The sequence below is a fragment of the Diospyros lotus genome, chromosome 2 (assembly GCF_014633365.1).
Source record: "Diospyros lotus cultivar Yz01 chromosome 2, ASM1463336v1, whole genome shotgun sequence".
In the NCBI taxonomy this organism is placed as follows: domain Eukaryota; kingdom Viridiplantae; phylum Streptophyta; class Magnoliopsida; order Ericales; family Ebenaceae; genus Diospyros; species Diospyros lotus.
This window is the reverse complement of record NC_068339.1, coordinates 30,195,885-30,208,587: the sequence shown is the minus strand read 5'-3', so window position 1 is coordinate 30,208,587 and position 12,703 is coordinate 30,195,885. Positions and strand designations below refer to the sequence as shown.

At 37.8% G+C, this 12,703-nt stretch overlaps 1 protein-coding gene across 1 annotated transcript; it reads right to left on the bottom strand.

Moving 5' to 3' along the window:
* Positions 1-409: 409 nt before the first annotated feature.
* LOC127794765 (uncharacterized) lies at positions 410-6,814 on the bottom strand. The gene is made up of 5 exons (XM_052326011.1): positions 5,258-6,814; positions 4,438-4,783; positions 3,588-4,107; positions 2,675-3,455; positions 410-538 (listed from the first exon to the last, which is right to left on the bottom strand). The coding sequence occupies exons 1-5, from the start codon at positions 6,812-6,814 to the stop codon at positions 410-412; spliced, it is 3,333 nt and encodes a 1,110-aa protein (XP_052181971.1).
* Between the last annotated feature and the right edge of the window lie 5,889 nt (positions 6,815-12,703).

The window sequence follows — 12,703 nt, the reverse complement described above, 5'->3', positions numbered from 1 at the left end:
CCCCAAATCTTCTCAATCAATCAATCATTCCCAAATCTTGCAATCTTGTCAATCAACCCCAAATCTTCTCAATCAATCAATCAACCCATATTACATTCAGAGACTTGGATAACATTGACAAAGCATTGACTATCTTGGATACTTATTTCGGGCATATTAGAATCTTGAACGATGCTTGAATTTGAGATGTGTTCAATTAGCCCATTTAATGCTCCCGTAATTTTCCTTGTTTGTGCCCTTGTCATTGGACCCCCATGGATGCTTAACAGGTCTTGTGGGGTTTTAGCTATGTGACTTGCATCATTCCCCCTCTCTTGAAAAGGATTTGTCCTCAAATCGTCACCTACATCAAATGGAGACAAATCAGCAACATTAAAGCTGGCACTAACATTGTACTCACCTGGGAGGTCTAACTGTAAGCATTATCATTGATCCGTTCAAGTACTTGAAATGGTCCATCTCCCCTTGGAAGCAGTTTTGAACGCCTTTGAATGGGAAAACATTCTTTCCGCATATGCAACCAAACCCAATCACCCGGCTCAAATAAAATTTTCTTGCGCCCCTTATTAGCTTGGTTAGTGAAAGTAAAGCAAGATCGCTACGGGGCAAGCAGCGTAGTTCAAAAATTTTGAACCTTACCCCGATCCCGGCGATTGGATCAACGTCGAAATCAAATCATTCACAAACAAATAAATAAATCTAACCTTTAGATTATCGAGTCGTTCGCGGATTCGAGCCGTCCAAGCGTCCGGCCTCTAACTCGTGATACGCGGCACGCGTCCGTTGGCAAGGAGAGCGGAATAGGAGTGCTAGCTCCTTCTCCTTTGTGCGGCTTGTGTATGGACGGTAAAAGAACACCCACGTTTCAAATCGATGCCAAAAGAAACGGGGAAGAGTGAACGGCAATGCGTTTTTCAACTCTTGAAAAACGACACCAAAAATCACCTCAATAATGGGCAACCTATAAAAGGATATTTATAATGAAATATCCTAGGGTTTCCAAAACCCTAATGGATTGGGCTAGCCCATTAATTCTAATTTAATTAGAATCATAAGTGGGCTTATTCTAGTCCAACTAGAAATATAATTAAATGGCCCAATCATTTTATAGGTTAAATAAAATATTATGGCCCAAATCTAATTCAAGCCCAAATATATTTTATTTAATATTTGGCCCAAATCTAATTTGGTCCAAATATAATATTTAATATTTGGCCCAAATCTAATTTAGTCCAAATATAATATTTATTTTAATATTTGGCCCAAATCCAATTTAGTCCAAATATAATATTTAATTTAATATTTGGCCCAAATCTAATTTAGTCCAAATATTAACTTAAGCCCAAAAATATTTTATTTTCTATTTGCCACTCCAACAAATAGAAAATCATTAAATTAGAAACTCCTTCCTAATTTAATCAAATGCCATCTTTAGGAAACTCTTTCCATTATGACGACTCCTCGTCATATCGACGTCATTACGTCTATCTGTTCTTTTTCCGTGAGAACCTACGACGGCACAACTTCTTGCCGAAGTGTCCCACTTAACCATACGTCCACTCTCCTGGTTTAAGCCAGGGACCGTGCCTATTGCGTATGACTCATTAGGCTTCCGAATATGTTGGCAATGTGTCGGTACGAACACATAAGACAAGATTGGCCTCTAGCAAGGCGTCATGCCTACCCAATTATTCAGAAGTATTCATAATCCACAAATAACCTTTCACGAGCATGGTTACCGTGTAATACGATCCTCTCGTCAATGCATCTTATGTGATCTCAAGTATGGCGATGTGTTGCTTGATAATGATCACATGAGTTTTCTTCGGTCTTTCGGATATCTTCACTTAATAGAAAGTGAATCAATAACTCCTTATTGATCTCTTTCACCATGGCCATGGATTTAAAGTGAATATCCACCGAATGCGCCTTAGATACATCATCCTCTATCAAGGGATAGACGAGTCCCATCTTGGCTATGCACCCATCTCCATAAGCCTCATGATATACCCAACGATCGCCCACGTGCAGCCTTTGTCTAGGCCCATCGAAACGATGTCAAAGCATACCGGTCTTCTTATGAGATGACCGTGACAACCTCAGGTCCAAGGATTAGTTACACCCATCTCGTATGAGAATTCTATCAACATTTAACCAAAATGGATTCTCATGGCGAGTCATGTCCAGTGACACGTTCTCCAACATTGGTCACCTATGTACTTGTCTAAGCATCTCCATGCCTATGGGTGTGAGACCCCCATTGCTATCACATAGCAAAAACATAGCACATACAAGTCTTACCGCAATTGTCAATGTCCATTCTTGACATTGCTATAACTTGGGACGTTTAATGATGTCTAGAAACTGTGATGCATCATCTCACATCTTTATAGATTATTCACAGTATACATCATATGGACTTCTATCTAGTTTCATTCGGTTATTACAATAATAACAAGAAACTAATAGAATGACTTCTTGTGAATTTGAATAACTCTTTATTCAAATAATAACATGATTACAATTGTCAGTGTACAACATGCCCAATCTGATTGGGTCTAGAGCACCTACACTAACAGTTAGCATATTGTTCAGTCCTCCTTTCAATGTTTTGGCGAGCCTTTTCATGGATGTTCCTAACAAAGTCAGCTTTCTTCTTTCCATCAAAATTAACACGCTCAGCCATAGGTAAAGGAGTTAAATCCAAAGGAGTTAATGGATTAAAACCATAAACCACTTCAAAAGGTGAAAACTTAGTTGCTGAATGCACACTCCTATTATATGCAAACTCTACATGCGGCAAACATTCTTCCCATGTTTTCAAATTCTTTTGTATTATAGCATGCAACAAAGTAGATAAAGTTCTATTAACTACTTCAGTTTGACCATCAGTCTGTGGATGACAAGTAGTAGAAAATAAAAGTTTAGTTCCTAACTTACCCCATAAAGTCTTCCAAAAGTAACTTAAGAACTTTGCATCCCTGTCTGAGACAATACTCTTTGGCATGCCATGTAATCGTACAACCTCCCTGAAAAACAAGTCAGCAATATGTGAGGCATCATCTGTTTTGTGACATGGAATGAAATGTGCCATTTTAGAAAACCTATCAACAACCACATATATGGAATCCCGACCCCTTTTTGACCTAGGTAAACCCAACACAAAATCCATAGAGATATCAATCCAGGGTTCACTAGGTATAGGCAAAGGAGTATATAAACCATGAGGCTTAACCTTAGACTTAGCTTGTCTACAAGTGACACACTTCTCACAAATTCTTTCGACATCACATTTCATATGTGGCCAAAAGAAGTGTTCATGCAAAACATCCAAAGTCTTAGTTATACCAAAATGCCCCATCAAACCACCACCATGAGCTTCTCGAATAAGCAATTCTCGCAAAGAACATTTAGGCACACATAACTTACTTTCTCTAAATAAAAAACCATTATGCCTAAAGAACTTATCAAATGCCACCTTCTCACATGCATTGAATACATTACCAAAATCAGAGTCATCATCATACAAGTCTTTAATGTACTCAAAACCTAATATTTTTGCATCTAAGATAGAGAGTAAGGCGTACCTTCGAGACAAAGCATCAGCTACAATATTTTCCTTACCTTGCTTGTATTTGATCACATAAGGAAATGTTTCAATGAACTCCACCCACTTGGCATGTCGCTTGTTTAGCTTGTGTTGTCCCTTTATATGCTTTAGAGATTCATGATCCGTATGAATCACAAACTCTTTCGGCCAAAGATGCTGCCAAGTTTCCAATGCCCTAATTAATGCATACATCTCTTTATCATATGTAGGGTAATTTAAGGCTGCCCCACTTAGCTTCTCACTAAAATAAGCAATGGGACGTCCTTCCTGCATTAGAACAGCTCCAATACCTATTCCTGAAGCATCACATTCAATTTCAAAGGTTTTAGCAAAGTTAGGTAAAGCAAGCAAAGGAGCATTAGTTAGTTTTTCCTTAAGCAAGCTAAATGCCTTTTCTTGTTCATTACCCCACTTAAAACCTACATGCTTTTTAATAACTTTAGTCAAAGGTGCGGCTAGGCTACTAACAACAACAAAACCAAGGAATACAAGCCTATCTGTGCAAAAGGTGCACTTTTTGAGGTTAGCAAACAACTTTTCTTTCCTTAAAACATCTAAAACAAGTTTTAAATGTTCAACATGCTCATCTAAGGTTTTGCTATAAATCAGAATATCATCAAAGTAGACAACCACAAATTTGCCGATAAAAGCACGCAAAACATGGTTCATTAGCCTCATGAAAGTACTAGGTGCATTAGTTAATCCAAATGGCATAACTAACCACTCATATAATCCATATTTTGTTTTAAATGCGGTTTTCCATTCATCACCTTCTCTCATTCTAATCTGATGATATCCACTCTTAAGATCAATTTTGGTAAAGACACAAGAACCATGCAATTCATCAAGCATATCATCTAATCTAGGAATGGGATGTCGATACTTTACAGTGATATTGTTGATGGCACGACAATCAACACACATCCTCCATGAACCATCTTTCTTGGGCACAAGCAATACTGGAACTGCACAAGGACTCATGCTCTCACGCACATACCCTTTTTCCATGAGCTCACTAACCTGCCTTTGAAGTTCCTTGGTCTCCTCAGGATTGCTTCTATAGGCTGGTCTATTTGGAATTGATGCTCCGGGTATGAAATCAATGTGATGCTCGATTCCCCTTATTGGTGGTAAGCCAATAGGTAGCTCTTCAGGGAATACATCATTAAATTCCTGCAAAAGAGAAACAACAACACTAGGTAGAGGGAGGTTAAGTTCATTAGAACTAAAACAAGCCTCTTTGTACAAAAGTACAATCATAGGCTGATTTAGAAACAAAGCCTTTTTAATCTCACTCTCTCTTACATAAAAGTTCATTTGTTTTCTCTCTTTTCTTTCCTCACTACCCGAAACTCCTTTTCCTTTTTTGCTCTCATTTTCTCTCTGTTTGATCTCATTTTCTCTTACCTTTGAACTCTCACTCTCTTTTTTCATCATCTCAGTTTCTCTTCCTTTTGAACTCTCACTCTCTTTTTTCATCATCTCAGTTTCTCTTACTTTTGAACTCTCACTCTCATTTTTCTTATCACTCTCTTTTTTTAACCTCACTTGATCTTCATACACTTGTCTTGGGGATAGGGGTACAAGAGTAATTGGTTTTTCATTATGTACAAAGGAGAATCTATTGGTATAACCATCATGAATTGCACACCTATCAAACTGCCATGGTCGCCCCAAAAGAATATGGCCAGCATGCATTGGCAACACATCACACAAAACTTCATCTGTATACTTCCCAATTGAGAATGAAACAAACACTTGTTTGGTTACTTTAAATTCTCCACAATCATTCAACCATTGTAGCTTATACGGCCTAGGATGCTTCAAAGTCATCAAATTCAACTTTTCAACCAAGCTAGTGCTAGCCACATTAGTACAGCTGCCCCCATCAATAATCATGCTACATACCTTATCGTTGACATGGCATCTAGTATGAAAAATGTTCTCACGTTGCTCTTTCGCATCAGTTTTGACTTGCACACTAAGGGCTCTCTTTGCCACCAAGAGCTCCCTATCAACTGGGTACTCAATGCCACTTGCATCCTCTAAAGGTGGCATGGATTCATTATCAGAATTATTATCAAACTCATCTTCGGTCTCAATATCACCATCATCTTTCAGAATCATTACTCTCTTGTTTGGGCATTGAGATGCAATATGGCCTGTCCCCAAACACTTAAAGCATTTGATATCTCTAGTTCTGGGAGGTAGAGTATCAGATTTTACCTTATGTGGTACTCCTCCATCTTTGTTGGTGTTGGAGGTTTCGACTTTAGGCTTGAAATTAGGCTTTTCATCCTTTTTGCTCCAATTCGATTTCCATGTTGAAGAGCCTGAATTTTGCCCAATTCGTGTGGACCCCTTTCTCTTCAATTGTCTCTCCACTTTAATGGCCATGTGCACCATGTCATCTAATTCAATGTAATGTTGTAATTCTACCACATCTGCAATATCACGGTTCAATCCAACTAGGAACCTGGCCATGGTAGTTTCTCGATCCTCCTCCACATTGGCTCGAATCATGGCTATTTCCATCTCCTTGTGGTAGTCCTCAACACTTTTGGAACCTTGAGTAAGGCGTTGCAACTTCTGAAATAAGTCCCTATAGTAGTGACTTGGAATGAATCTCCTCCTCATAATAGCCTTCATTTCTTCCCATGTCTCAATGGGCCTTTCACGATTCCGTCTCCTATTCAAAATAAGTTGATCCCACCAAATAATAGCATAATCAGTAAATTCTATGGTGGCCAATTTTACCTTTTTCAATTCAGAGTAGTTGTGACAATCAAACACCATTTCAACCTTTGTCTCCCACTCCAAATAAACTTCTGGATTGTTTTTGCCTTGGAAAGATGGAATCTGCATCTTAATGTTGTCCAAGTTGTTATCAATCCTTTCTCCATGTCTAACTCCTCTATCTCTATTCCCATGCCTAATTCGGCCTATACTGACATTAGAGGCACGATCATCATCATCTAGGTCATCCCCATAGTCATCTTCATAATCATACCTGGGTGGATGCCTCTCTCTTCGTTGCATGGTAGGAGCTCTAGGTGGTTGCCCCCTTCGTGAACTAGATTCAACTTTATCTATTCTCTCATTTATCTCATCAAACCTCATCTCCATTCGTTCAAATTTTTGCTCCAAGGACTGAAAGAAGAGTTTGAAATCTATCTTTTCCTGAGCTTCATTCTCTTGAGACATGTTTAATACCCTGCAAAACAAAGTTAGGAAACCTCACAAACACTCCCTCACGTGTTTCCTCTCAAGATTGATAGCACTCACACTCGTGTATTCTCAAACTTGGCTTTTACCCTCTTATGAGCTCACACTCTCCTGCCTTTTTCCACTCTTTAGCCTCCTCTTTTAGTTCTTTATTGAACTCAAATGAATTTAATCAAAATTTTTCTTGCAACAATCCAAACTCAACCAATCAGATCACTAAGAATGAGAATGGATTAATTTGCAAAGGACGAAAAAAATAGGCAGAATTTAAGAAGCCAAAAGGATAGAGTTATAATGAAACAATGGATAAGAAAAGACAAGAGGAAAAGGAGATACGAATTTTGATGCAACTAGGGTCAAACTGTTCTGAATAGACAGAATACACACTTTATGCTATCAAAACTTGAATGATAAGCAACACTTCAACTAATTCAGATTCAATTGATTTCAGAATTTACTTTACTTTTTTTTTTGAATTTTCAATTTCGCACTTTCTTTTTCTTTGCGAACTTCCAACTTTCCACTCTTTTTTTTTTTTTTTTGGAATTCCCAACTTCTCACTTTTTTTTTTTTATATATATAATGATAAATAACAAAACTTGAAGAAATCAAGATGAAAAATAGGCAAAGTTGCAAACTTGAAGAACAAACAATGGTGCGGGAATAAAGAGAAACAATAATCAATGAAAGCAAGAATAAGGATAGTTCAAACCTGATTTAGAGCCAAAGCTCTGATACCAAATGATGTGAACCCCACGAAGGAAGGTGAGACCCGACGATCAAAAATGGTTCCTTTGCCAAGGATCGTTCTAAAACAGATTCATAATAAAGAAAACAAAGGACCTTGACCCGTTATCTATAAAGAGATAAGAACCAAAGGTGAAGGTAGGGTTGATGCCACACTCAAGATATATGAGAAGATTTGTGAGTGATAAGTCAAGGATGAACGCCACAAGATAAAATCTTGATAAGTTCAAAATAGTTCGTTGAAGAACCAAAGAGAAAACTCTCACAAAATAATATTGATCAAAAACTAAATTCCTCTCGGGTTACATTGGCTTATATAGCCAAACTCAAATTCTAAATTAGAAAGAAATAAATCAAATCCTAGGCATAGTAAGAATTGATTACAAGAAGGAAATAGCATAATCTGATAAAGAAACAAGAATTATCTAAAATAGAAAAGATTTAAAACAAAGGAGGAAATAAGGGAAGCTTGGATCAATCTTGTCAATCAATCAATCATCCCCAAATCTTGTAATCTTGTCAATCAATCAGCCAATAAATGAATCATCCCCAAATCTTGCAATCTTGTCAATCAATCAGCCAATCAATCAATCAACCCCAAATCTTCTCAATCAATCAATCATTCCCAAATCTTGCAATCTTGTCAATCAACCCCAAATCTTCTCAATCAATCAATCAACCCAGATTACCTTCAGAGACTTGGATAACATTGACAAAGCATTGACTATCTTGGATACTTATTTCGGGCATATTAGAATCTTGAATGATGCTTGAATTTGAGATGTGTTCAATTAGCCCATTTAATGCTCCCGTAATTTTCCTTGTTCGTGCCCTTGTCATTGGACCCCCATGGATGCTTAACGGGTCTTGTGGGGTTTTAGCTATGTGACTTGCATCAGATTTGAGAATTATATGAAAAAGCCTGATCAAACAATGGGAAGGCATCTACGAGAGATGTCCAAAATGATCACTGGATTAAAGGCTGTGGGACATACTCTAACTGATGAACAACAAGTGCAAGCTGTCATTCGTTCACTTCCCGATAGTGAGTGGCAATTGATAAAGATCAATTTGCGACACAACATTGAAATTAAGACCTTTGAGGATATTGCCCGTCATTTGCTTTTGGAAGCAGAAGTGATGGATATTACTAACCCTAAAGATTTTGTAGCTGAAGGTAATACTTCAAAAAAGAAGAAGTGGAGCAAAGGTTTCAAGAAAGGGAAAAGAATGAATGGAAAGTTGTCTGTAAAGAAGGCAAAAGATCCCAAGAAAATCAAGTGCTTCAACTGTGGCCAAAAGGGTCATTTTGCATGTGATTGCACTATACCAAAGGTACACTTTACTCCTTTTACATTTAAGCATTAGTTGCATCATGTACTTTCATAGTTGATTCTAACTCAGGATGGGTTCTGGATTCAGGAGCAACCAGTCACATCGTAAAAGATCGTGAGTTGTTCGTGCATTTCAGGAAGATTCCACCAAGTACCAAGTGGGTATATGTTGGAAATAATGCACGACTTGAAGTACAAGGAATCGGGATTTGTGAGATTTTGATAAAGGATGGACATTGTCTCCATTTAGTAGACGTACTCTATGTACCTCAAATTAGAAGAAACTTGATTTCTGTATCTTGTCTTTTGTATTTTGGTTATGAATTAATATTTCGTGGAAATAAAGTGGATCTATTTTCCAATAAAAAGTTTGTTGGTTCTGGTTTCTTACATGATGGTTTCTTTGTTTTGAATTCTTCAAATGAAAAGTCAAACACTCATTGTCTTATAGCTGAAAGGCAAGATGAATGTTTATGGCATTCAAGATTAGGGCATGTAGGAGAATCAAGAATGAAAAGGTTAGCCAAAGAAGGCTTACTTGGTTCTTTGAGAAATGTATCTCTTCCTACATGTGAATATTGCCTTGCTGGAAAGATGAGTAGGAAACCATTTTGGAAAGGGTCCCGAGTTCAGTTTCCATTAGCTTTAGTACATTCTGACATATGTGGTCCCTTGAATGTGATATCTAGACAAGGGTTTAGACATTTCCTCACATTTACTGATGACTATACTCGTTATACACATGTGTACTTGTTAAAGTTTAAAAGTGAAGCAATGAGTTGCTCATATGTGCAATTGGTTGAGAATCAACTTAATACTACGATCAAATGTCTAAAGACAGATCGTGGAGGTGAGTATATGTCTAATTTGTTTAAGGGGTTCTGTGAGCAAAAAGGAATAGAAAGGCATCTTACTATTTCTGATACACCCCAATAAAATGGAGTGGCCGAAAGGAAGAATCGCACACTCCTAGACATGGTGAGATCTATGATGGCTCAAGCCAACTTAGATATGTCTTATTGGGGAGATACATTGCTAACAGCAACATATGTGCTCAATCGAATGCCCTCCAAATCAGTATCTTCTACTCATCTGAATTTGGAAAGTTAGGACCAAAAGGAAAGAAATGTGTTTTCCTTAGGTACTGCGAACACTCTAAAGGCTATGTGTTTGCTGATTTAGAGGAAGGGAGTAAAAGACCTGACTTTGATTCAAGGGATGTAGTATTCTTGGAAAATGAGTTTCCAAGAAAAGGGAATGTTTCTACAGGAGTTTCCTTTTATGAAGTGTCTGAATCACAAGTTGATACTCACAATGTATCAACTATACCTACACCACAAGGAGTGTTTGGGAATGTTGGGTTGAGTGGGAGCGTTGAGCATCCAACTGAAGTTGGTCAAGATGTGACTAACAATGATCAAAATATTGATCAAAATATGCCCACACAAGAATGTGATCAAATAGATCAACATCATGAATTGGTCGAAGAAAATCAACCTCCTGAACAACATGATGATGAAGTGCATCATGATGCTTCTCCTAGTGTGCGTAGGTCTTCAAGAATATTTAGAAGACCAAAGAAGTGGTGGATTCTAAATGATGAAGTGAACATGGTTTCACCTGAGGTGGATGATGAACCTCGCACTATTAAGGATGCACTTAATAGTCTTGATTCAGATAAGTGGAAAATGGCTATGGAAGAAGAACTAAATTCTATGAGGGATAACCGTGTCTAGGACTTGGTTGATCTTCCACAAGGGAGGAAAGCAATTGGGAACAAATGGGTTTTTCGAATCAAGCGAAAAGCAGATGGTTCCATTGATAGGTACAAGGCACGATTGGTTGCTAAAGGGTACACACAGGTAGAAGGTGTTGATTATCAAGACACTTTCTCACCTGTTGTCAGGTTTAACTCCATTAGGATAATACTTGCAATAGTAGCCTATATGGACTTGGAATTACATCAAATGGATGTTAAGACAGCCTTCCTCAATGGTGATTTGAGTGAAGAAATCTATATGACACAACCAGCAGGTTATGTCAAAAATGGTCAAGAACAAAAGGTATGTCACTTAATGACGTCGATATACGGCTTGAAGCAAGCTTCTAGGTAGTGGTACCTAAAATTCCATCAATCAATTTTGAGTTATGGTTTCAAAATGATGGATGAAGATCATTGCGTCTATGTCTTGCATTCCAAGGACAAATTTGTGCTCATGTCACTATATGTAGATGACATTCTATTAGCAAGTAATAACAAAGGGTTTTTGAAAGTCATCAAAGGATGGTTATCATCAACCTTTGAAATGAAAGATATGGGAGAAGCTGCATACATCCTTGGAGTTCAGATTCTAAGGAATCGGGCTACAAAGTTGCTAGCTCTATCTCAAGAAACTTATATAGATAAGATTCTTGAACGCTTCCATATGAATGATGCTAAACCAATGAATACCCCGATTGCCCATAATGCCAAAATTAGTGAGGCAATGTGTCCACAAAACCCTCAAGAGAAACATGAAATGGAACAAGTTCCATATTCAAGTGCTATAGGGAGCCTAATATATGCCATGATGTGTACACGGCCTGATATAAGTCAAGTTGTTGGGTTATTAGCCAGGTATCAATCCAACCCTGGAAGTCAGCATTGGAAGTGTATCAAAAGGATTTTTCGTTACCTCAAAGGTACGAAAGATTATTGTTTATACTACCAAGGTGGTAGTTTACAGTTTGTTGGATACACGGATGCTGATTGGGGAGGTGATAAGGATAGATGCAAATCTACATCAGGTTATATTTTTCTGCTAAACAGTGGAGCTATTTCTTGGAGTAGCAAGAAGCAAACTTGTACGGCTTTATCCACCATGGAGGCTGAGTTTGTGGCGAGTGCTGCTACAGTACAAGAAGCCATATGGCTTGGTCATTTTATTTCCCATTTAAGTATAATGCCTTGCAAGAATGAGCCTATCACAATATGCTGTGATAGTCAAGCAGCTTTGGCTTATACAAAAGATCCAAAGTATCATGGGAAAACCAAGCATATTGGGATAAAATATAATTTTGTGAGAGATGCACTTGAGTCCAAGGAAGTTTGTTTGAAATATATACCTACGACGGCTATGGTGGCAGATCCTTTAACTAAGCCTATACCACCTGATTTATTTGTCCGTCATGTTCAAGCAATGGGGTTGCGTAGGATATGATTGTACTTCCTTGTAACATGCAAACCATATTGTATTCAAGGTTGTTTTATTAATGAAATGAGTAGATATATTCTTTTCATTACCATTAGTATATTCCATAACACTTAAAGGATATGTCAAGTATAGGTTGAGGATTGGCTCTCTCACACGGGCAATCCGCCCTTAGTTTGTGAACTAAGGATGAGACTTACTCAAATACCAACATAATCATGGGATGATTGTTCGAGGTAGTCACATTATTTTGTGGATGTGATCTTGAGTATGATAGTCGCCTTGATGAGTTCTTTGTGTTAGAACCTCAAGATGAGGTGATGTGTGATTCACCGAGCATATATGTACCCCACATCTGTTGCTCAACCTATGAACCAGATAGGACTTCCTAAAGAAGTTCAGACAAAACATGTGTGTTTTGGTTAGTGTCTGCACGGTATTTATAATTCAAATCTTGACATACACTCCAAGTTGAACGAGACCATTTCTTTGAGTGGGTACACTTGGTAGAATTCCACTATACATGATTTAAGTGGGAGAATTTGGGTGGTTCTTGTAGTAAATCATTTACGTGGCTTGTGATACCGTGGCACATG